The sequence below is a fragment of the Microcebus murinus genome, chromosome 20 (genome assembly GCF_040939455.1).
Source record: "Microcebus murinus isolate Inina chromosome 20, M.murinus_Inina_mat1.0, whole genome shotgun sequence".
Taxonomy (NCBI): domain Eukaryota; kingdom Metazoa; phylum Chordata; class Mammalia; order Primates; family Cheirogaleidae; genus Microcebus; species Microcebus murinus.
In genome coordinates this window covers 26,765,356-26,792,243 of record NC_134123.1, presented here as the reverse complement: position 1 = coordinate 26,792,243, position 26,888 = coordinate 26,765,356, and the positions used below count along the sequence as shown (strand labels likewise).

The 26,888-nt window shown below is 39.5% G+C and overlaps 1 protein-coding gene across 1 annotated transcript in view; it reads left to right on the top strand.

The window, feature by feature from the left end:
- ADAMTS18 (ADAM metallopeptidase with thrombospondin type 1 motif 18) overlaps positions 1–26,888 on the top strand; it is a 124,888-nt gene that overhangs the window by 45,782 nt on the left and 52,218 nt on the right. The window contains exons 4-10 of the mRNA XM_020282703.2: positions 11,827–12,109; positions 14,426–14,619; positions 14,880–14,963; positions 16,557–16,716; positions 18,817–18,922; positions 19,722–19,859; positions 22,271–22,424. Of these exons, the coding sequence (XP_020138292.2) occupies positions 11,827–12,109; positions 14,426–14,619; positions 14,880–14,963; positions 16,557–16,716; positions 18,817–18,922; positions 19,722–19,859; positions 22,271–22,424 (1,119 nt within the window). The remainder of the gene's footprint in view (positions 1–11,826; positions 12,110–14,425; positions 14,620–14,879; positions 14,964–16,556; positions 16,717–18,816; positions 18,923–19,721; positions 19,860–22,270; positions 22,425–26,888) is intronic.

Sequence of the window (26,888 nt, the reverse complement as noted above, 5' to 3'; positions counted from 1 at the left end):
ACTTGCAGGCTTCTGTAGTTTGTTTCTGCAGGGAGGCACCAAGAATTTGCAAGCTCCAGACTTCACAAGGTTAAATAAAAACCATGCCTTTTATTCCAACCTTCTAGGAAAGCTGTGTTTACCTACCTGACTCGTGTTAAGGTGACCATTCATTGATCTCTTCATGTATGTCCTTTACCAAGCTGTGTGCTTTTTTAGGCATGTACATATATATATATTTCCAAACAGTACTAAAAAGAGCATTCCATGTTGTCCTCATTTGACAGATGAGGAAAGTAAGACCAAGGGAAGTTATGCAATGGTCCAAAGTTGCAAAGATTTTTAAGGAGTGCAGCCAGAATTTGAATCTAGGTCCAGACTCAAAAACTCTCAAGTTTGTTATTTTACCCCCCGCTGCTCAATATAGACTTCATATATACCTAAAGATATTTTTTCTTCAATAATTACATTTGCATGTGACATATCTGTGGGGTCAGCTTTGTGCTAGGTGATCTGGCAGACATAAAAGAAGGGAAAACAAAAGCCCCGGTTAGCAAGACATGACTTGTACATAAGAAAAGCATCAAAGACAAGGTTGAATTAGGGCAGGGGTCACTAAGTGAAATGTTTATGGGCAAGAGGCAAGTAATGTAATGAGGGATGTGGGAGGGGTGGGGACCTCAAGGAACTGGAGAGCTTATATCATATCTTTATGGGACAGCCACTCCCGAACTGCTGCCCAATAGTTGTATATATAACACAGAATTTCTGGCTTCTCTTGAAAAAGTAGATGAAATGACAATACTGAGTTCAAATTCCTTCATGGAAAAAAAAATGTTAACACTGAGAAGAACCAGACAAACATACCAAGGGCCAGGTTGGGCCTGTGGATATAAGTTTGTAATGTCTGCACTAGAAGACTGGTTTTCAAATCCTGGAAATTTGGATTCCGAAAGTCTGGGTTGGGTGCGGGTATGTGTATCTTTAAGCCTGGTGTTTGACCAGGTTGAAGATGGGCTCTAAGCCCCCCAACTGGGCTCCGATGGTCTATAGCACTTTTATTGCTAAGTATGCACCAGGCTCTCAAGGGATCTTGCTGTCTTGTGCAGAAGTTGTATTTTGCATCACACTGAGTGATATACATCTCATTCCAAATGAAATAAATTAGAATTTCAGGTGTGGAAGAACCCTTAAAAAATCATCAAGTCCAATGTCTTTATTAAATAGATAAGAAAACTGAATGCTAGCCAACAGTGTTTTGCTACTAATCAGTTTTGGGGCTTGGAACAATTCTTTGTTCTTCCTGAATCCCATTTCCTTCCTCTGTAAAATCAGGGGGATAGACTACACAATTGCTAACATCTCATAATCCTGTGATTATTTTTCTTGGTTTTACATGAAGGCCGGGGGGTGAGGGAAGGGCAGAAGAAGATAAATAACTGAGGAAAATTGGGACCAGCCGTTTTCCAACATGGTGGTCATCTCTGGCTCTTCCATGCCACCCCTGGAAGAACTTGGGAAGTCCAGTCAGTCACGCAGCCCCACAGTGCCCCTACCCAATGGGCGGATGCCACGTGGCGTACCTCATCACATCTCCAACAGCTGGTTACTGGCATGGCTTCCAGCTCTAGCTGTCTGTTTAACAGATGAATGCTGTCAGTTCCAAGGGAGGCAGGGCAGGGTTGGGTGGAGAGCTTGACATAACCCATCACCACTACAGAAACAAGTAAAAACACATGCCTCTCTGATGGTGTGCATCAGCAGGCAGCAGCCTTGGGAATGCAGGAGCATCATTTATTCCAACAAGGATTGCCCCACTGTCCTGCAAATGTAGCAGACGCTATTCATGCAGCTCCGGCTGAGTTACAGAATACTACGTGTCAACTCTTGTTTCTCCGAAAGTCACTCTTTTCAGCAAATATGTATTGAGAATCAACTACATGAATTCCTTACTATCCAAACTTAGAAACCAAATAAATCTGGAGAGTGAGAATTTAAATAGCAAGAGATACCAATCATCTACTGATTATTGATTATCACATAGAGTTAGAGTTCTGATAGCAAGGGATCCTAATCTTACGTCAAATTATTAATCTGAATTGATTTCATATTGAGAGTTTAGATTTCAGTACTCGAATGCCTATGTCTATAATATTTAGGTCTTTTAAGAAAAGAAATCTGAAGCAAAGATGGTATAATAAGAGTTGATGAACTGGATGGTAAGTAATGTGTGCTCATTATATAAATTTCTATTCTTGTCGAAATTTTTGGTGGATTTCCCAATAATGGCAGGCAGAATATAAAGTGTTAAATTAGTACATTTTTCGCTGCTCCAAGAGTTAGAGTTCCTACGACTTGGGTGTCAGCCAGAGTTTTCTGTAACATAGATAAGTTCTTATGGCTTTTTTCTTCAAAATTTCTAGTCATTTCTCACTAAATAAATGCAGATATTATCCTCAGAGGTGGTATGCCCTAAATTTGTACTCCCATAGCAAATATATGTGTGTGTGTGTGTATATACACACACACATACTTTATATGTATAGTATTCTCTTATATAGCATGATTTGCCATGATTTGAATGTCATGTCAAAGCCTGAGTTCTGAGGGTGCAAAGTCAAATACAGCATTTATTCCTGCTTTGCCAGGGAATTACATTCCAAGGAAAGAAAGAGCAACTGGAGAAATAATAGTGCCCTTGATAAATGCTGTGGTAAAGTATAGGATAGTATAGAAGCTTATGGGAGGGGTATGCAAATCAAGATGATGAACTGGGAAAAGGATATATCTGATTGATAAGTAATGTTTGCCTCCAGCAGAGCTTGTCTTCAGAAGAATTTCTTAGATACAGGTGTTAATGTCTGTTTTGTTTTTATGTGTCCCTTAGCACTAAGCACGTTGCCTTATGTGTAGTTTATTAATGGCACAAATATTCACAGAATACCTACCACATTTCAGACACTGGAAATGGGAAAGGGAGCAGGATGGGCAAAAGGCCCAGCCTTTATAGAGCTAATAGGAGCAATAGACAATGAACACAGAAACAAACAGCTTCATGATGGACTGTCAAGTACCGGTAAAGGCTGTTACAGAAAAAGGTGACTAAGATGGAAATTGCCAGGATTTACTTTGTTTCAATAGGGTGGTTTGAAGAGGTGGCCTTTGGGCAAAGACCTAAATGAGGTGAGATATCTTGGGGAAGAGCATTTGAGCACAGAAAACAGCACACACAAAGCTTGAGGGTGAGACCTTGGCTTTCCTTTATAGATCAGTAATGGAGCCAGGGTAGCTGGAGTTCAGGTAGAAAAAAAAAAAAAAGAAAAAGTAATAGAGGTAGAAGATTGTAGAGAGTCTTCTGGGGGCTGAATTTGGATTGGACTAGACTAAAAGAGGCTTGAAATGTATGTCTCTTGGTTGAGAACTCATCTTGTAGTAATAGAGCATGAAGGTGACCTGTTAAAAGTGATGCTTTAGAAAAATAACTCTGGAACAAGCAGAATAGAGATCGTCAACAGGGAGATGAGAGAGACCACTGCTTTATCCTGGGTCTGGGATAATACATGACTAAAGTACAATGAGAACACAGGGAAGGATGGAAGTAGGAGCTCAGAGATCAATTATGAGTTGAACTTGGCCAACATTCTTAACTGCATAATGCAGCATTCTATAGGATGTCAGTTGGAGAAAAGGGGAACTGGAGATGTGCACAAATGCAGATCCTCAAATTCACATTAAAAAAGCACCCCTTAGATGAATACAAGGTAGGACTGTCTCTTCCCAGACATTCAAGGACCCCCTCTTGAGGATGCTGATGTGTGAAGAGGGAGGATGTTATTAGGAGACACAACACCAAAACCTGGGATAATCCAACAGAAGTGTTGGTTGCAGGGTCCCATACAAAGTTCATGAAGAGTCTGGTTTGCGTTAAATCAAGACATGCTAGCTGTCATCTTAGTCACTCACAGTGAACCAACAGCCCATTAGGGCACCCATGTGTTTCCCAAATGACATCTGTAAGCTTCCTTTGAAATGAACAGATTCTGAAGAGAAAGATGGTGCAAAGAGAAGTATTATGTGACACAACGGTGTCCAACATCTCTGTCCTTATCTTCCCTAGATGAGAGTCTTCCTGACCAAGCTACTTATAAAGGTCATGGAGCTTTGATACCTGTCCTCCTTGTTGATTGCCTGGGCACATTTGGCTATCTGAGGGGCTGAGAAGAAGAAGTCCTTCTTCCTTAATATTCTGCAAATTTCTGTTTTCCAAAAGATGTGTGGGGTGTCTCTGACATACAGGGTATGGCATGGTCATTGCAAAGCAGTCTGGCCCTGCCTTCAAAGTACTTAGAATACACTAGAAAGGAGAGAAGGTTGAAATCTGAACTAGATTAGTAATGACCAGTAAAAACACGTTCCAGAGAGCAATCGAGCCCAGGTATCTCTGATCCATGGAGAAGCTTTCTCAGTGTCACCGTTGAACACAGAGATGTTCCTTTTTCATACCGTTTGTTATGAAAACTGGAGTGTAGAAGCCAAAAGCCTGACCCTCTGAATCTAACGCCCCTTTACCTGAGCCTTCATTCTTGAGAAAGACCTGAGTCTACTCTTGTCTCTCTGTCTTTCTGATACATTTGAACTTGGGAAAGAAATAGCATGTAGTTGGCAGGAAATTAGGACCTACATAATGCCAGTGTAGAAATGGTTTGTTCTTAAAGAGTTACATCTTAAGGATCTGGTATTTCAGCTGCCACCTTCCTCCCTACAGTCACATCTTCTCTGAAGCCTTTCCTGAATCCAAACAATATGTATTTAATAAATAGTAAGGAAAGGCTATATACTCAGGCAGCCTTGAGATATAGAGAAGTTAGTAAAATACCCATTGAACAGAACTGTCATGACAATCAGTTGAGATTTTGCAGGTAAGATACTTTGTGCAGTGTCTGGTACATAGGAAACCAGAATTGTTCCTCCAGGTGGTATTATAAGGAAGGTAGGGAGAAGTAGGAGAGGGATTCTCCAACAACTGTTGATCATGATTAAACCACTTGCATTAATTTATCAGAGTTGAAGTATGTTGGGATTGCTTATAAAAGCTATAGGCATGTATGAGCATTTATGCATTTAAATTTCTTTTGAGAGAAAATGTATACAGTAGGTTATGGTAAAAATATCAACCATTTTGTTAAACCACAGTTTAAAAATGTTCCTTAGAGGTATCTGTCTTTCTGAGAATGGGCACAGATATAACTTGCATAGATTCTGCTTACACTTCTCAAAATAGTGTAGAGTTGTGAACCATTGTATTCTGGGATTTAGGCCATTGAAGTCGTTAAATGTTTATTTTAATAGAAATTTAAATTAACTAAATACATTTCATCAATATGTTATTAGTATCTGTTAAGATCTGCTAGAATGATATGTATATTAGTATAGACAGTTATAGTTTTTAAGGGCTTAGAAGAGACTGAATCTATAAATCTTTGTGTTAGGAGCATAAATCATTGCATATGGTCAAAGCTACATTAGTTAATGTTGTTTTTTAACCAAATTTGGATAGCATAAGTAAAAGGAAAGGATAATTTATTTTGAGTCTACTGGACTATTTAAAGTAGCTGAACATCCCAGGCAACGGAAAAGAAGAAAGCCAAGCATTTCTAAGGACTTCTGCAGCAAGATTGTTGGGCCTTTTTTCTAGTCCACTATTATCAATGTGATTGAAATAAGCCATAGAGACTGAGAGTGCATGGAGAACTCTACCTGCCTAGCTGAGGCAGGATCAGCCGGGGGAGATTAACTTTGACCTGTGTCGCAGCTGTATGAATCACAGGCAGAGAGGACTCACTGAGCCTCTGTGGAGTGACCGGTGGGAAGGAGTAGACCTTTACTTGTCCCATCGAAACAAGTGCCCATCATATAAGTTGAGAGCTCCAATCCATGAACATGGTCTACCCTGCCATATGCTGCAGGAAGTCCACTTTGCTTTTGTTCTCCAGCCATAGCCATTCATTTATTCTTTAAGGCTGGTCAAAAGCATCCCATTTTCCATGGTTCTAGAACTGAAAAGCAACATGCTGCCTCTTTTCAGTGGAGCAGGAGGATAAGAGATTGGATCTTCAGAATGGATTAAGGCTGGGTTTAAACATTTGAACCCATGCACATTATGGATGTGAAGTCAGTGGGCCCAAGAAGGGGTCACAGAAGGGGCAGCCTAGAAATTTCCCTTCCACCTGTCACCCCTCTTTCCCACCTCCAGCAAAACAAACTAGTCACTCAAAACTAAATCCTAAAGTCTTTGGCTTAAGCAACTCTGCAAGGTAGAAAAATTTATGATTTCTCCTGTGTCTTTAAATATCTTCAGTTACCATTGCCAGAATTCCATTAATGGTGGTCTCTTTTCAGGTCTTTAAACCTTGCTTCATCCTTTCATTGTTCTTCTCAAACTAAAAAAGTGTTCATGTCACTCCTCAGAATTTCAGATCCATTTGAAGGCGAAAATTATAATATCAACATACTGTTAGAAAAAGGCCTTAGTTCTCCTTGTTCTCTCCAATAGTCAAATATAATTATAACAATAATAAATATATATTATCTCTGTGCCTCATGTTGTTTTTGCTCTTTTACAGTATTAGCTCATTTAATCCTCTAAAAATCTTCAGAGGGAAGTGCTATTATTATTCCCATTTTATAGAACAGGCACCTGAGTATCAGAGAGATCTGGAAATTTCTTTAAGAGATAAGGGGAAGGATGAAGTGAGCACTTCAGCATTGCAGAATTGAGGACACTTTGTGCTTCTTATTAGGTTGGTGGCCCTCACTCTAACCTGGCTGCAAGCAATTTTAAAATATTGACAGTATGTGATTAAATTTGAATTGACTGTTCCTGACAGTTTTCTTGCAGGAACATCGGTGTATATACAAATCTGGAAAACATACATCCCCATCAAAATCTTATTTAGTATTGTGAATCCCATGGATGATGATATTGATATGAAGAAATGGATGGCAAATGCCAAATCTTTGTTGAAATACATATTTTGGGTTTTTTTTCTCCAGAAACATAAGTGATGTTTTTCTCTTTGACAGTAACAGGGAATCTCAAACACACATTCTTTTTCAGCGGACATGTTCATGTTTGAGGGGCCCACCCAAGTTATCTGTTACACCATCTCTGCATGTGCAGATAGCAAAAAATTCTGTTTTGATTTCTTAGAATGATGTACTTTATGGAGAGCCGAGGATGTTATCAGTGTTGGTGTGTGCTCAGATATTTTTGTCTTGGCCTGATCAGAGGTCCAGCTGATTCCGTTTGTTGTGACCTGGGACTTAGTAAATGTTTTTGGATATATTTTCAAGTCTCTAGTTTTCTTTTCAAAAGCCACTATGGCTCTATTTTTTATGTTAACATTTACTGAGGCATTCACAACTTAGCACAGTCCCTGATAAATATTCACCTATTTACTCTTTGAAAAGCCTGACTTAGGAATACTTCTATGCCCATTTCACAGATGGGGAAAAACAAAAACAACAGAAGCTCTGAATTCTTGAACCCAGCTAGCAAGCAGCAAAACTTTAATTTTATTTCTAAACTGCTTCACTCTTACCTTGAGTATTTCCTTTAAGTCTTCATTTTTTGTGTCATTCCCTTTTATCTCAGTAATTTGTTCCCTCTTAACAAAATCCTAAAACATCATCATGCCAATGGTTTCTCAAAACTAAAGACTTTCTCAGCCTTTTTGTTACTCCTTAGCCTTTCATTTCCCTAATATATGTTTCTTTCCTCCTCCCTCACCTCCAACCCTGGATCATGAATTTCTGTTTCACATTGACTATACTTTCTTAAGCTTTTCACTTATTCTGTACTGAGATTTATCCTTTAGAGGTGTCCTCATACATGTTATTCAACAAATCAATGATTTATTCTTTAATACTGTTGTTTGGCTAAAATGACTTTTTTTTAAAATGTAACATCTTGAAATAACAGCATTTTTTTTTAGTGGTTGCAGATAGATTAAACGTTAAGTGAAAAATAATTTGATTATCGATGGCCACGAATAAATGTCTTTTCTAATACTTTTCCAGCCAGCCTACTACGGCTACTTTGTTACATATATTAGTCTTTACTAAAAGTAAAAATTGAATAATGGTACTACCTGTATGGTTCTTTATATTATGATTATTATTTCAAGATATTTCTTTAAGATTGATATATTATTCCATTTGAAGTTATGGTTCATTTGCAGCAAACATCAGTAGCCCATTCTTTTATTTTTTGATTACTTAATAGATATAATCCATAGGATACAAGTCACTTTAAGACATAGCCTTTGTCCTCAGGAAGCTTACAGTTTCCTAATTTTCATTGCTCTTTAAGGTTGTTCACACCGCACCTTTAAAAAACAAATTGTGTGTTCATACTGCCATTAGATTTGTCAAGTATTTCTGAAATCTGCAGCCCTTTTTCTTTTAAATCTGAACCCTTTAATGGAATTGAAATCTCAACTTACAGGGAGAGTATTTTGAAAGGATAATTTAGGAAAACTTCACGAAGCGTGATTTATACCCAATGTGAGTCTTTGGAGAATTATTTTGGCCACTGAAATCTAAAAAAGGAAACGACTGCTAACAAAACTTAGATTTATTTCCCCTTTTGAAATAGAACATGGTACAGTATCTGTATTAGAATACTGACTCTTGGTCAGCATGTATTTGATTTTTAAACTTAGCAGCTCAATCACATGAATTCTCTATCTCTAAAATTGGAAAAGATAATGTGGGAAGAATGACTGTGAGCCCACCCTTCCGCATACGGGGTCCAGTAGAGGGTAGAACCCAGTCCTTTACCTCTGATCCCTCTGCCTCTTGAAGGAAAGGAGTCCCCCTGGGTGGAGAGTTGGGGACAGCTCTTTAACCATCATCAGCTTGTGGCATCTCCATGGCAATGGACTTGGGCCTTTCCTGTCCTCTATTCTAGGGGAAGCCTAAGGGTGTCCAGACACTTCCTCCCCTCTGAGCAGGACTTTGGGTCTCTGCTTTCTTCCTTTTCTCACCAGCTTTTCCCTCCCCGGTTGTGTGATAGGTCAGCCACTGAGTTCCACGTGAATCGGGAAAGGACTTCTGATCTCAATTAAAAATGCCCATTCTTAAAAAAGCGTTTCATGTAGTTACTCTACTCTTCTCATCCCGTCGGTTATTTTCTCTCATAGACCCCTGCTCTTTTTCTTCGTATTTTGTACAAAGGAGTATTTCATTCTCATTTGTGACACTTGCTTGTTTAATACTCGCTTCCTCCACTGAATGGAAGCCACACGAGACCAAAGATCCGTCTTCCTCACCATTATTCACCCAGGATGTCGCAGGAACTTGGTAACTCAAATGCTTCATGCACTCAAGTAAACAAGTGGCTCCTTTTGGATGCACTGGGTTTTATATTGTTAAGCTATATAAATGTATTTATTTGGGTGGATTCCAATGTTTTCCATGAAATTAAACCAGAAAAATATTTTTTTCATAAATATCTACTACTGTAAAGTTACTTTGTTCTTAAAAAAAAAAAAATTCTTCCAGATTTTTTGTCCTTGTCACTAACTCTGAATGGACAGATGATGGGCTGTGTGGGCAGAGTTTTGTCCTAATATATAATCACCATTTTTTTCCTGCTTTCTCAATACAGAAGTTTTTACTTTGCAATTGAGTTATCTGCAGTTTTCATGAAACTGAGAAAATAGAAAGCTTCCAAACCGGTTAGTCCAGTTAAGGCATTTAAGTGGCTTAAGCCTTTGGTATTAGTTGAACCAAGTAAGGAAGTTAGTAAGGCAGGAGGGCTTTCAGGGATAATTCACTATTTTTTTTTTTTTCCTTTTACAGAGTCTTGGGGGATTATAAATGGTGTCTTTTGTCTGCATACAGCTCAGAGGAGGTGAGGGCATGGCTTGGACCAGAGGGCCATGCTCAGCAAATGGGGAAGTGGCTTATACTTGTGTTCCCAGCTGGGATTTCCCCTCAGGGAGTTGTGAGGTCTAAATAGGGCATTGCATAGAATGCTCCTGTCTTCACACCTGAAATACAGAAAGAGTCTATGTGTTTTATGGTCTTGAACTTGTTGCTTCCCAGCTCTTGGCATGCCCTAAGCATCCCTTCCCACTCTGATATATGTCTGTGGATTAAGAAACTAATATTTATTGGCTGGTAACATTGTAGCATGCATCAGGGATACCCAGGTGGCTCTGGTGTCAGAGTGTTCGTTAAAACTGTGTGCTAGGGGTGGAAGGGAGAGGAGAACCTGTTTTTTTTTTTTTGTTTTTTTTTTTTCACTGAAGATAGACATAAAGCCAATGAACTGTGGCCTGAGAGCATTTGGAAGTGGGAGGAGGGTAGTTTTCAATAGAGTCGTGAATGTAGCTTCCCTAAAAGGGTGATGTTGAAGCTGAGACATCAGCATTGAGCTCCAGAAGGCCAAATCATTTGATAGGACAAGATTGCAGGGGAAAGAAAAAGAAGTATGTGCAAATACTTTGAGTGTGAACGTGCTTAGTAGGTTCAAAGTGTGGAGGCGGTGTCCTGTTTAGAATGGTGGGAGGAAAGGGAGCTAGGGGCAGATAAAACTGGCAGGGCCTACAAGGAGCAGATTTTTATAGGGATTGGTGGGCCAGAAATTTCAGATTAATCCCAGAGTGCGTGCAACGAGTTGATTTGCGTTGGACGAATAATATGGTTGATGTGGGAAAACCATGTTGGGGAGGAGAGGTGGGATTTGGGAGACTAGATAGATGCCATCTCCCAACCAGAGATGCCAGCCCCTGCCAGGGGGAGGTGTGCTGGATGTAGAAGGGTCGGCTGCTCTGGGGTGTATCCTAGAGATATGATGGGCAGGACTTCTGGGATTGTGGGATTTTACTTATTTTACTTCTTTGTCTTGCCTACCAATTCTCTTCTCCCATAATCTCCATGAAGGCATGAATGTGTGCCTCTCTTGTTTATGCCACTGCCTGGAACAGGACCAGGACTTAGGTGCTCAGTGTGTGCGTGGTGGGTGAGGAAAGCATCTGTCTTTGTGTTCGGGCTCAAGACATCATGTCAGCACTGCAGCCTGTGAGATGGGCTCAGAAGGCAGCTGATGTCTGAAGTTGCAGGAAAATCGGGACCAAAAATTCTCCCAAGAAAGACAAGGGTGCATTTGTGGCTGCAATTTTAGGTAATAAGATGCACACACTATGCCATGAACTTGGAAAACAAAATGGTGATGGGGTGGGCTTGCCAAGGTCTCCTCTTCCTCCTTGACTTAGCAAACATGTCTCTTCATAATAGTGTCACTCAATGGATTATCCAGACCCCTACTTAGAGATAATCACTCACTCCTTCCTCTGCCACCCTTGCTAGTTCTTTTACTTAGCACTTAATGAAATCCAGATGGAATACCTTGTTTCTTTTACTACCTATTCTATGAACTCCTGGATTGTAGGAGTGTTGGTGTATTTGTCGTGCTTTCTGGTGTTGACCACAGTGTGTGCCAGGTCACCGATGCAGAGACACTAGGACATCCACGGCTCAGACCTTTGGGCACAAACGTCGAGATTGGCAGCCTCGTAGTTCAGATCACTGCCTCTGAAGGTAGTGGACTCTGGGTGCCAGCACCAGCCTTCCCACTTACTCTGTTAGCCTCAGTTTTCTCCTCTGTAAAATGGACATGATGACAATAGCAACCTGTAATGGTGCAGGTAACAGTGAGCTCATACATGTCAAGCACTCAGCGCTGCGCCCCACAATCCTGGAGGAAGTCATTAAACAGGTGCTTCCGTGACAAAGGGATGCGTGGAATCATGGATGTTTTCTTTGTGTTTGGCTTTTTAGTCAGGTTTAATAAGGACACGAAAAAGCGAATTCCTCATCTCGCCGTTACCTCAGCTGCTGGCGCAGGAGCACAACTACAGCTCCCCGGCGGGGCACCACCCTCACGTACTGTACAAAAGGACGGCGGAGGAGAAGGTCCAGCGGTACCGTGGCCACCCTGGCTCCGGCCGGGGTTATCCCGGTCACTCCCCAAGTCACACTCCCCACGCATCTCAGAGTGCGGAGACACAGTATCACCATGGAAGGTTGCAAAAGCAGCATTTTTGTGGACGACGCAAGAAATGTATGTAAGGAAACTTTTTCTCGTTCTGTTCTTCTGTGGGCCTCGGAGGGTTTCCTTGAGTCTTGTTGGGTGTTTTCTGACTCTGAAGATTAAAACGGGCTGCGCTGGGCTCCCATTGCAATTGTAGTCTTGGGGAAATCATCCCTGTTAGGTAGAAGCTAGATGGGTGGTTCTTCTAGGTTAAAGGAGAAGAGATTTAGGTACAGTTTCTCTTTTTCTTGTTTAGTGTCTCCTACTTTTTAGCCACAGGTCCTAATCCCATCTTGGTTACTGTGCTCTTGGGAAAAGTACCCAGATTTCCAATGATGAAAGAAATCAGGGATAAATGCCTAGGTGTGGTTGGGTGTCCTCTTGAGGACATGAAAAAGAGACTTGGAAGGACACAAGAACGAACGTGTGTGAAACACAGGCACCCTTGGGCATGGTTTGTGACCCACGTTCAACCTTCTGCTTTTCCTAGGCCGGTGATGTATGATAGAAATATAGTGGAAGTCTGAAATACAATTTTAAATTTTCTAGCAGCCCCATTAAAAAAAAGTTTTACAAACGGTGTAAATTAATTTTAATGATGTTATTTAACCCAATATATGCAAAATAACATCTGAACATGTAAGTAACAGTTTATTAGTGAGGGATTGTACATTCTTGTCATGTTGAATTTTGGAAATCCAATATTTATTTCATAATTACAGCACAATTTCAATCCAGGTGATAAATTTTCATCAGAAATAGTTAATCTGTATTTAGATTTCATAAAATTTAAGGTAGAAAGAGTAGATGTGCATATTCAAGTTGTTGCAGACATATTTAAAAGTTTTTGAATTACTGAATCAATGAACCAAGTATTGCTTTTTAAATTTAAATAAAAAAATTTAAATATTCAGTTTCCCTGTTGCACCAGCCACATTCCAGTGGCTCAGGAGGCACAAATGGCAACTGTGGGTACCAAGTTGGACAGCAAAGCCACATGAGATTCTCATGAACAGAAGAGTTGGTATCACTAAGCTCTTAATCAAAACAATAACAAAAGACAGTATTTCTACCAATTTAACTGTCTTTGGGGTTTTGGGTATTGTTGAAGTATCTTCGTTAAGGGACATCCATGACACATGTATCTATAATAACAGTGATATTAATAGTAATATTTATAGAGGAAATGATACGTATTTGATAAGAGATATGAAAGCTAATCTTTACAGCAATCTTATGAATGGATGTCATGCTTTCTTTATGGATAAGGAAACTGAGACCCAGGGTTCCAAGGCTAATGGCCAACCTGAGATTTTCAAATTAATTCTAAATGATTTGATCTTTTAATTTCAGTCTGTGGAAATCTGACTTCACTATTAATGGCTGTACTAATGTTACAGTATTAAAATAGTTCTATACTAATTAGGACATAGTTATTTCCCTTTTTCTTCCCAGGATTTCTTGGAGTTGTTGACTATGAACTAATGGTGCCATGCCTGGCCCGGCAGGCACTTCTAAGTCTCTGCTCGAAGGCTATGGCCAGTATCCATTAAGTTGGTGTCCACACCTTACCAGTTATAAAAAGTGTTTAATATAGTTTTTAATATCACCCTTGACTATGCTGTTTCCACAGTAACGAAGTCAATATCAAGTCAAAGAGTCCTTAATGACCACTTATTATGTGCTATGTTAAAGTTTGTGTTGCTGAAATGAGAGTATAAGGCGTGGGCAGTGTTATATAGTAGTTTACATTTTATTTAGAAAATAATACATAAAATGCTGTCATGAATTCAGATCCAAAGGATAATGTCTGTTTCTGCAGTTTTCGAGTAATAAAATGAACATTTTCTACTTTTAAAGATCCTCCACCCCCTCAAAAAAATGGATTTTTGTTGACCTGCTATACAAACTAGAAGTGTAGCGTTTTGTTTCTATTACTCTTTAGAGCATTTTTGAGTTACCGGATCTATCCAGGCTGCCATCCACCTATCCATCCACCCATCTACCCACTTATGCAACCATCCACCCTCCAGTCCACCTCTCCACCCCCCTACCCACCTGTCCATCCCTCAGTCCACCCACCCACCCACCCATCCATCCATCCATGCATCTATCCATCTTTGTCTACCCATCCCTGCATCCAAACTTCTATTGAATGGATCTTTCCTTGAACACACACTGGATGTAAAGCACCCATATTGGCTCTGATGACGTGGCTCGTTAGTGGGTTAGTGAAGCGTTGCTTACGTAGTTTCTCTCCTCTCCTTGTTTCCATTTCTCTCTCGATCTCTCTCGCCAGGTATTCTCTGCTGACATCCATTCCAATTGCTCTTATGTTTACCACAGATGCCCCCAAGCCTCCCACACAGGACACCTACCTGAGATTTGACGAATATGGGAGCTCGGGGCGACCCAGACGGTCAGCTGGAAAGTCACACAAGGGCCTCAACGTGGAAACTCTCGTGGTAGCCGACAAGAGGATGGTGGAAAAGCACGGCAAGGGGAACGTCACCACGTACATCCTCACAGTAATGAACATGGTGAGGGAGGTTTCACCAACCGCCTGGCTCTCCAAAGAAGTTAAAAATCACAGCATTCCTTTGCGTCGGTTAAATAGCAGATGTAGCTGCATTTGTGAATATTGGGGGGAGCGGAGTTGAGTTTGGAATAAATTGTCTTCATTTAGGTTACATTTGGTATTTGGAAAAATTGAAGCCTATATACTTGTTAATAGGTCTGATTGATTGTCCCAGATGGTTTTTGACATTGAGATTTTCTTTGAACCTTATTGTTCCAATAGGTTTCCAGCCTCTTTAAAGATGGAACTATAGGAAGTGACATAAACATTGTGGTGGTGAGCCTCATTCTTCTAGAACAAGAACCTGTAAGTGGCGAACTTTGTTTTTATTGCTCCATTTGGTCTGCCATTTGGGATACATTTATTGAACACCCACCGTGTGCCAATCCATGTACTGGTCATCAGAAATTCAAATTTGAAAATTGGCTGACCCTATCCTTGAGAAAAGTACAATCTAATAGAGTTGTGTAATCAAATAATTAAAATACCAGAATGCAATCGTTTATGTATAAATATATTTTATATATAACATATATGTATATGTACGCATAAAATATAAATTGTTTTGAGAGTAAATACTTATACTTAAAATATAAATATTACATTACATAAAGAAAATAAAAATATTACCTAGGCTTCACAAGGAAGGTGAATTTGGTCATAGGTTTAAGGATTAGCTGGATTTTGCAAGTTGGATATGCTGAGTAATTGCAGGAGAGACGCAAAAGGATATTTTGACGATATACTGAAAATAAGACATCAGAAAATCATTACAGCAAACCTGCTGTCTCTGCAGTACCATCTTAAGTACTATGGACAATAAACAAGGGATATTTAATTCCCCTTGGATTGATTACAGTGAGTTGCAAGACACAGGCATGGGGCAAATTATAAAACAAGAACATGTAATAAAGTGTTAAATTGCATGGTACTCGCTGCTTTGTAGTGTTTTGATGTTTAAACTGTGTTTTTCTGAGGTAGGGATTACCATTCAAACAGACCATTTTTTTAAAGTTCCCTGAGGCTTTTCCTCTTCTTCTGTAACCCCAATACACGATGTAAAAAACCAGGAGACAAAGACAAGACAAAAATTGATATCATCGCCCAGGTGCGTAGAGATAAAGAGGTGAACGACTTGTCAAATTATTTTTGGAATTTTAGATAGATAGAAAAGGTGTGTGTTGGTTGTGAGATACTTCTGTCTTTTGCCTACTACTTACACATTGCTCAAGGACGTTGCAGCCAGGGGCATTCTAATTCACTGATAATTAAAGATCTCATCTAAAAACCCTCAAATTGGCCCAAGTCAATAGTTTTAACAAAGTGAACATTTTGGCAAACGATTGTTTCAAGGATATGTCCTATCTTACCCCTTAGAATTTTATAACACTGTATTTATCCATTTAGTGAATTTTCATTATATTGAACCTAAGATGTGCCAAACCCTTTGCTGGGAATTTTGACATAGAGATAAATAACATAAAGATTAATAAGATAAATACGTAAGCTGTCTTCTTCATGCTTTATTAAAAAAAGCATTGAACTTCATCACCATTCATTTATTGTTATGTTCTAAAAGTTATAATAATTTTATAAATGTGGTACCTACCAGGAGAGATGAGCGTAGGCGTTCCTAACTGACGTCAGGTTATCTGCTTTAAAAATACAATTGGTCATAAATTACACTCCTGAAACTTTGTAGTTGCTTTCAAGGTTGTGAGCATTCCCCTAAGATTGATTTCTTTCTTTCTTGTCACCAGCCTTAGCTAAAGTGTTTTCCACTCCTGGGCTTTTCCTCTGGAGACATGGTGTTTCTGGGTTTGCCTATACAAATGGAATGATTCAACGTTCTCATCTCTGTGACAAATTCACACTCTGACCTGTGCGGGTTTCCCGTAGGGAGGATTGCTGATCAACCATCACGCGGACCAGTCTCTGAATAGTTTTTGTCAGTGGCAGTCTGCCCTCATTGGAAAGAATGGCAAGAGGCACGACCACGCCATCTTGCTCACTGGATTTGATATTTGCTCCTGGAAGAATGAACCGTGTGACACTCTAGGTACAGTATGAACACATCCTTCACGCATTCCTGTTAGCTGAAAACACGGTGTGAAAACTTTCTATTGGATGAGTGGCCTTTTATGATCCTTAATAAAGAGACCTACTGCTCAAATCGTGGAGCATCCTGATTGTGTCTTGGGGTAAATACTGTTCTATGTACCCAAACTCCGTGTGGAATGGGAAGCCTGTTTACTTTGTTTCTTTTGCATTTTTATTTATTGATCCCACTGATGATAATTGATACAGGAGATGTGTCATTTGTGTAGTCAGACATGTCGCAGATTATTCTCGAGGCATCATGGCCACAGAACCGGGTGGCTGAGGAGAATTTGGTCTTTATGGTACCTAACTGTGCCACTAGGTAGCAGTACCTCCTTTAGAAAGTTTCTTGACTTTGGAGGACTCGATTTCTTCCATGTTTACACAAGGCAGTAAGAATAAGGACTGTATCTTTTACACCGATACCATATTTTCTAGTATAATCCATTGCACATAGTAGGAATGCAATAATTTTTTTTTTAATTCACTGATGATTGTCTTTATCAGGGACCTGCAAACTTTCTGTGTAAAGGGCCAGAGAATATGTCAGGCTTTGCAGGCGACAGGTCTCAGCCTCAACTACTCAGTTGAGCTGTATTTGTGCAAAAGCAGCCATGGACAGTACGTAAACAAATGAGTGTGGCTGTGTTTCCATAAAACTTCATTTTCGAGAACAGAAGATATATGAGAGAGAAAGGTAGATTGGACTTCATAGAATTTTGTGTTTTCAGAATCTCTACAATGTCTCCATTGTGTCCTATCCATTAAGTTTATTTTAATAATTTGTCATTAATCATAGTCTTCAGAAAACACAACTATTTTGGGATTTGTTTCATAGGAAATGTTTTGATAATGGGGGATGGTAAATACTCATTCGTGGTCTGTGTTTGGAATTCGCAAAGTGATATCTGGTAACACAGTGCATTGTTGGTGTCTTGAAGAGAGATTTTGAGAAGGAGGGCATTTTATCAGTCAGCCAGAGACCAAACTATAACAAAGGGCTTGGAAAAACAAATACAACACCAGGAATCCCACCAACCGTTCTGTAGGTCACTTACTTTAAGCAGCATGTCCTAATGCAAAGAACATGGGCTTTGACTTCAAATACATCTTTGCTTGATTCCCTAGTCTAGGACTTATGACTGAGATCTTGAGCAAGTTAATTCACCTTTCTGATCCTCAGTTTCCTAATGTATAATTATATACACACACGGACGTATACTAGGATGAATAGTGCAATGTGTGGTACTTGGCAACTATTTGTTTAATGGTGGTGGTGGTGGTGGTATTGCCAGCCATGATATGGACACTTGTATACGATTTCCCAGATAACCTCACTTCCATCTTGGCAGTAAGGTGAGTACGATCAATTCTCAAGCATGTGTTTTTAATACTAAATGGATACTGAACCTGTTCTACTTGATTATTAGAACCCCAAACTGTAAAGACAGATACTCATATGCACTGTATTTCAAGAAAGAATCAAAGGCTGGCTGGAATGATTTCATCACTACTGTTGGAAGGAGGTAGCCTTTGGAAACAGGAGCATTTATCACCCTATAGTGAACAGGAGAAAAATGCATTTAATTTGCATACATTGTTTAGGCATTTCCACGCTCACTCCTCTAGAAAAATAACAGGGTGTGTGTATTTCCCCTTGTGTTTTGACACTAATGCCCCTGTTAAGTGAATGTTTTGCATTGCTTTAGTTACCGGTTGTTCTGACCCAAATAATAAACTCAGACAAGGTATACACCTTCTCTGTGACTGACTATCCTAAATGTAAAATGGGAATTGCAATACTCACAGCAACCTCACAGGATTATTTAGGAGGATGACAGCACCTAACAAAAAGCACAAAAAATATGAAATGCTATATTTATATCTTATTACACAGGGCAGAGAACTATTTATCTTTAGTATTTTCTTGCAAAATAAAATGAAGTGCATTAATCTATGGAACTAGAACTGTGTTGTAGAACATGTTGAGGACGTAAGAAATGATCGTGTATCTGTGTGTGCCCCCTTTGATTCACATGTGAAACCCATCTTCCAATAGGCTTTGCCCCCATCAGCGGGATGTGCAGTAAGTACCGAAGTTGTACCATCAACGAGGACACGGGGCTTGGCCTTGCCTTCACCATTGCTCACGAGTCAGGGCACAAGTAAGTGGCTCCTCGACTCCCCACTTGACATGAAAACTTGTTGGGCAATTCATCGGCATTCCTTACTGCTCTAGGTAGAATCGATGGGATGAGTCTTATTGTAAAGCTTGAAGTAGTTCCTGATCGTATGAAGGGCTCAGTGAAGGCCAGTTATTGTAGACGTCACTCCTCTTGAATAGTAGCATTTAATAGTCACACAGGTTACAGCATGTGAACAAATAGGATGATATCTCATTGTATTTTCATTTCTTTGATGACTAACGATGTTGAGCCTTTTTTTTTATATACCTGTTGGCCATCTGTATGTCTTCTTCTGAGAAATGTCTATTCAGATGAGAGAGGTTTTATATTTCACACTAGCTTTACGTATGAACAGTCCGTAGACAACTTATAATTAGCTTTTCTCTGTAACTCCCTTCTACACACTCTGAACTTCCTTACCCTAGTTCCTTAAGTGATGGCAAGAAAATAATTTTGCTTTTTGAATTACAGGAATTTGTCCCATCACTATAGTGTAACTTACAAATCATGACCAAGATTTTTCTAGTGCTTAAAATATATAGCAGGTCTACATCGTTCCTTGATTTTCATAGCCAAGAAATAACAATACCCTTAGCATTCTTTGAATTTTCTGCATGAACTTCACAATTTATAGTAATGAATTTGTGTCTTTCTCACAGTTTCAAAATCTATCTCTCATGTGGGTTTGTCGATTCTCAATGCATCCCTTTTGTTCCTCTGGTTGTCATTTGAAAAATAAGTTCACAGATGGGTTTTTTTTCTGCCTTCATTATTTAAGCTTCGGCATGATCCACGACGGAGAAGGCAATCCCTGCAGGAAGGCCGAAGGCAACATCATGTCCCCCACGCTAACCGGAAACAACGGTGTGTTCTCCTGGTCTTCCTGCAGCCGGCAGTATCTCAAGAAATTCCTCAGGTATGACACGTTCGAGACAGGGTGTTCCTAGATTTGCACTAGTGATGGAATTGTGCTCCATAAACACAAAAACAAATACTCTCTCCATAAACACAAAAACAAATACTCGCTCCATAAACACAAAAACAAATACTCGGTGGATGAAGCTTTTGATCTCTCGGTGGACAGGAAAATTGACAAATTCTGATGCTATTATCATTGTGGTTGAAAAACTAGATTGAAGGCCGGATACTGTGCTAAATACTCTCCACATAGGGCCTCATTCAGTGTAATCCTATTATTGTCATTTTAGAGCTGAGGAATTGAGTCTTAAAGAGGTTAATTGTGTTGCTTAAAGTACTATAGTTGCAGACAGGAGACTTAGGTCTGACTGATACCAAGGTCTGTTCTGACTCTGAGATCTGTACTCAATACCATCTCTCTTGTATGACTTCCAGAAACTTCTGGATACACGGTCTTTTCACCGTGACTAAATATTGTAATCTGGTTAATAAATTTGTCATAAGATATTTTAAGATGCTCAAAATGGCTTCGGTGTGTTTTAATGCATGGAGCATTTTCTTGATTGGCTATTTTGTTTGAAATGGACATGAGCTAGCTCTGTGTCCAAAAGACATTCTTAAGGGGCTGATGGCTAAGTAAAATCCTTTTCATAACTCAGAACCCTTAGATTGCACTAGTGAAAGTGGGAGTTAGGAAGGTCGCACTGTTTGACTCATACCAAACAATAAACCCAAAGATGAATTATATGTACGTAGATATATCTTTTTTTGTTTTTTTGAGACAGTCTCACTCTGTTGCCTGGGCTAGAGGGCAGTGACGTTGGCCTAGCTCACAGCAACCTCAAACTCCTGGGCTCAAGCGATCCTCCCACCTCCGCCTCCTGAGTAGCTGGGACTACAGGCATGCGCCACCATGCCCGGCTAATTTTCTCTATATATTTTAGTTGGCCAATTAATGTCTCTCTGTTTTTAGTAGAGACGGGGTCTCACTGTGGCTGAGGCTGGTTTCGTACTCCTGGCCTTGAGCAATCCTCACGCCTCGGCCTCCCAGAGTGCTTAGGGATTACAGGCGTGATCCGCCGCGCTTACCTTAGATATAGCTTTTTAATCTATTAATATATTGACCAACCAGAACACTTAGATGCTAATCCCACCTCACTTTGCTGCAATGTTAGTGAACTTTGATATTCTTGACACTTTTTAACCTGTGCCAGTGTATATTATTTGCAAATGTTTACAGAATTAGCAAGATACATAGGAAAGGCAGATTAAATATAAGGATATCTGACCAACTGATTATCAAAGGGTAGTAAAAAATCAACAAACTTTTTGCCAATAATGAGCTTTGCCACTGAGATTTTCTTATTAGTTTTAAATTCATGATTTGGTACCTGAAATGACCTCGTTCAAGTCATGTAAAAATAGAATTAATAAATACCATAAATCAAGATCTACTTGATATAGATTGAATTTCCATCATTAACGTTTTATAGTTAAATGCTTTGGGGTGATGATAATGATAGCAGTGGCAGCTAACCTTGAATGCTTACTGCGCTGTATTGAGCACATTACATTTTCTCATTTGATCTATATATAACAATCCTTTTGGAAGTCATTGTTGTTAATGAGCTTTATAGTTATCTAACCTGCTCTTGATTGCATGGTTGACTAGGACTGCCATCTGTCTATCTACAAAATTGCACTTAACTTCCATGCTCATTAACCTCTCAGTGATACCATAGTGTAAATAAATGGAGATAAGGTGTTTTCTAAGAATCTCCTTGCCATCAAGATGGATTTTCGTCCTCAACAGGCCCCAGTGGAGCATACCTCAGGGACACCTTTCTGCCTCATGCCCCAGTGCATTCTTCCTCTTGCTTCTTCCAATAACCTTACTTATTTATTTTTGTCTGTGAAACTTATTTAAGGTAAAGTACATCTTTGACTTTTTCCCCCGTTATCTGTTTTTTAAAAAAATGCACAATTTAAAACTCTATGAGGGCCGAAACTGTGTTGTCTGGTTTATTTTGTACCTTTAATACGTAGCCTCACGTTGGCCACAGAGTAGGCACCCAGTCCAATTTGTTGCATGTTGCTGAATGAGGTCATTGAGGGGAGTTTTCAAATATATAGACTTTACCCACTTCGCATGCAATCCCAACACAAATCACTTGGATGGCTAGAACTTCCAGCACCCTGTAAAAACTCTTCATGGCTGTTTATATTCCAACCTCTGGACAGGACACATTCTTTGCAGTAAACATAGATTTCAGCATATTTCAGCTTTGCACATATACTTATTTGTCTTAACCATGTTCTGTTTTTATTTGCACGAATGCATTCAGGGTGTATTAAGTGGAAAGATCACAGATCTACACAGTAATTAACAAGGATGTGTTATCACTACAGCACACCTCAAGCCGGGTGTCTCGTGGACGAGCCGAAGCAAACAGGACAGTATAAATACCCAGACAAACTGCCAGGACAGATTTATGACGCCGACACACAGTGCAAGTGGCAATTTGGAGCAAAAGCCAAGTTATGCAGCCTTGGGTTTGTGAAGGTATGTTTGCTTGTGATTTCAAACTTACATTAAGATTCTACAGTGTGTCCGTGTACCTAACAGGAGTATAAACATTTGGTTTGCGAATGCCAAGGGTTAGAGTCTGGGTTATCTCTAAAATGTCAGTTGTTTGGCTTCATAATTAAGTGGTAATTTTACTGTCAATGAATTATCCAGGCTATAGACCATGCCTGGTTTACATACCACTCGATTGTATCCTTGATAGAAAATTCTTCCTCCTAAGACTTTATCCATAGTACTGAATCTGGGAACTATAGCTTTTACCTACTGCTAATTGCTACTTTTGTCCTCTTTTCTTTTTTTACCCTCTGAATTTAAGACATTTAAAATTATCACCACCCCAAAATGCATTCTCTGTCTTTTATAGTACAGGAAAAACTATTATTAGCCAGCCAACTCTTTTGACATTATATATAAAAATTCAAGGTACGTCTTGAGCAATATGAATAAGATTATTGAATCAAGTCTGCCATTCAAAATTGTAAAAAAAAGATGAATGGGAAAATGGGAAAGTCCAGGTTGTAGGAATGAGAGGAAACCTTGTTCCACTTGCTCAAAAATTGCATCACTGAGAATATTACAATCCCAACATCACTGGAAAGTAGAATTATTTTTAAGTTTGGTTATACCCAGTACATAAAGAGAAGTATAGAAGTTTTAGGTACCTGGATACATGAAAATTATGAAGAGTTGTAGCTCCTCGTTCCCCTCCCCAACTCCTAATTCTCTTTTTCTCTTGCTTCTCATCTTTCCTCTTTGTCCTCCTCCACACATCCCTACCCATCCCCACTCACTGTCATCTCCAGCAATTACTCAGTGAGCCTCTGCTCCATGTAAGGCACTCTATTTAAGAGATTTATTTTGCTTTATCTTCACAAAAAACCTTTCAAAATCTTCACAAAAACCTTTCAAATAAAATTTATCACCGCTTTTTACCTAAAGCTCAGAAAATATATTCATCTTGCCTAAAGCCAGAGAACTTTTAAATGGTGGAATCCAGACAAAGCAGATCGCCCACATTGTTCCTAAATTTTCTCCTCTGCACCGGCAAATACCAGTGTTTTCTAAATTTCAGTTATTGACATTAACATTTGGTCATTAAAGGCTACTATCGTTAGTTATACTGTATCTCTGTATTATTATTCACCTCTTGATTTTCTATAAATCAATTTCAAAATGTAAGTCCAGTCTTAATGAATAATATCTATCAAATCATAGATTTGTTATGGTAATACTTATATTTTTTCTAATTCAAAGTAAACATATAACTATTAGAAAAATGTATCCACATACCATGCATAATTTTATTTTTATTTTGATATATCCTCCATGGGACATGGACCTAACTTTGGCAAATGCTGGTGTATCATATGTAAAAACTAACATATTTTATAATGGCTTCTCTTTGCCTGTTAAGTTGATGCTTTGGGCAGAAGTAAGTAGCCATTCTCTTTGTTGACAAAGTTCGTCTCTTAACTTTGCCTCTTGTTCACTCCATTCTAAAGAGTTCATTATCTTATTCATTAATCAAATATTTATTATGCACTTACTATGCAGCAAATGCACAATTGGTTATGGGTATGGTTTTCTTAAGAAACACAAAGGGAGTTCCTAAAATTACTATCATTCCTTCAGGATCATTCATTCAGCAAACATTTGTGGGGTACCTGTTCTGTGTCTGGCAGTGTGTAGTGCTTAAACAACCATTCTTAAGTTATAAATTGTTTTCTAGAAGCACACCATATTTATAAAAGACAGCATCTCAATATGATGGTCTTCCTTGGGAAACAGAGAAAAGGGAAATGAAAATTCCAAACTAGAAGATTGAATTAAGTGAGGAGAAAGGCACAGAGACAGGACTGTCTGGAGGGCAGGGAAGGCTTGCTTTGGACAGAGATGGTTTAATGTGGTGAACTAAATTGGAGAAGGTAGGGTGATTGATGGATTTCTGAGTGTGTGTTCCCCCCTATGTTCTAGCTTTTGGCATTTCTAAACCTGCTATGACTGGAACCCATAGCCACACCTCTGAGGTTGATGTATAGTGTCAGCCCTGATGAGAAAGAGTAGCCAAAACAACAAAATCTCCTATTTTTCCTATCCAGTAGGGATAGTCTAGACCAGCTCTGTCAACACAAGGGAAGAGATGAAGGTCGTCTTCAGAACTTTCATTGTCCTATCACTACTCCCTCTTTCTAACCTTTTCTCCCTTTTCTCTTCATTCTACCTACTTTGTTTTCCCTCTGTGCTTCCTAGAAAGGCAGGTTTGCATAGTGGTCAGGAGAACATGGAAGTAAATATTTTGCTCAACTTTATACAACAAGTAAATGGCAGAACTAAAATTGGATCTGGGTATTATATACTCATAACCATTGTACTATGCTTCCTGTCCTATTATCTGGAAAAAATACAAGATGGCACCAGTGATAATCCCCTTATTTAAAAAAAGGTGGAGAAGAGCAAAAGATTTAAATAACATGTAACAAAAGAAGATATACAAATAGTCAATCAACACGTAATATGGTGCTCAATACCAGTTACTCTCAGGCATATGCGAAATAAATTACAGTAAGGCACTACTGCATACAAAAGACTGGCAACACCAAATGACATGAAGCAACTGGTTCATATGTTGCTGATGAGTGCATAAAATGGTATAATCATTTTGGAAAATGGTTTGGGGCTGTCTTAACAATGGAAATGAAATGTTTTCTGTCATCCAACATGGTAGCTGCTAACCACACGTGAACTTCTGAAATGTTATCAGGGTGACCAAGGAAGTGAAGTTTTAATTTGATTTTAAGTAATTTAAGTTCAAACCTAAGAAGCCACATGTAGCAAGTAGCTACCCCCCTGGGCAGCGCAGTTTGAGTTACTTTGTTAAGAGTAATCTGGGTAGGGATGGGGAGAACGTGAAGGCTTGAGGTTGGTGAAGGAAGGTCTGATGGTCAAACGTAGAGTGTGAGAGAAGGAAAGGAATTAAAGATGAATCCAGGACTTTGGCTGGAACCACTGGAAATAATGGAGGTGTCATATAGTGTGATTGGGAAGGCGGAACGTGAGAGACAGGTTTTGGAGTCAGATGAGGAATTTTAAGTTTGAATTGCTTTATGAAATTCGATTTGCAGAAGCCATTAACCTTTTCAGCATGTCATGTTTTACTTGAAGGGACTCACGCTTTATGGAATACAACTGGAGAACCTGGCCAGTGGGGGACAGGAAAGAAGTACGGATAATGTTGAGATTCTTCCCTTAAAAGTGTCTTCCAGTTCTGAAAAGTCACATCCAGGCAACATGAAACCTTTCGGTCTCTGTGGTTATTTCTTTTTCCCTTAAATTAAGAGTTAAGTCCAGGGAATTACAGATAAGGAAAAATTAGTTGAATATGCTAGAACAAAAGAGAGGGAGGTAGAAGCAAGAAAGTGCAAATTCCCATTTCTGTTTACTTTGAAAAGGGAGTTTTCTCAGAGGGCTTTCATGGTCATCAAAGCATGTAGTTGGCTATAATTACATTCAACTTCTGCACTTCACCACAGAAGGAATAACATGTTCATACAGCCTGTCTTGTTTCACTCTGGAATCTCTCTGTTTTTTTGTTTTGCTTTGTTTTCTTGGTCCTCTCCAGCTGCCTCTTCTCTGGCCCCATGACTGAGGTTGGCTAAGGCATCTCAGCCTCCTTTTCTTTGCTCTGCCCTAGGGCCATTTTGGTAGTTGCCACATAGGCGGTGGGTGTGGGTTATGGTTTTCTCCTGGCTGTAAGAAGAGACACAATTTAATTTTGAAAGCCATTTTAAGTTTAGTTTTAATTGCTTCAGTGGCTTCCTGTCATTCCTCTAGTTTGAATGAAGCAGACTGCTTTCCTTGCCACATGAACTGGCTCCCATCAGACCATTGGGGACTGGCAATATGCAGAGATGACAAGCCTGATTGAGTTTGTCTGAAGGCTACATCATGCTTTGCACCAGTGTCAGTGGCAGGTTCATGGAGAAAGATGGATCTATTCTGTCTCATGAGCTATTTTAAGATTTGGAAATGGTGTGTGTGCCCATGTCTGGGACTGCTGATGCTGGTAGAGTTTCTAAGCTGTGTCCTTAATATCCTTCTGTTCTCTTTTCGGGGAAGAATTTTATGGTCTATAACAGCGGTCACCAACCATTTTTGGTACCAGGGACCAGTTTCATGGAAGACAATTTTTGTACAGACTGTGGAGTCGTGGGGGATGCTGAGCAATGGGGAGTGGCTGTAAATACAGATGAAGCTTCACTCACTGGCCCACCACTCACCTCCTGCTGTGCAGCCTGGTTCCTGACAGGCCATGGACCAGTCGTGGTCCATGGTCCAAAGGTTGGGGACCCTTGCAGGTCTACAAGACCAAAATGACTGTGTGTATCTCTAGTTTCTCTATATTTTCTTTTCTCAGTACTGTGGAAAGCTGTGGTTTTGTGT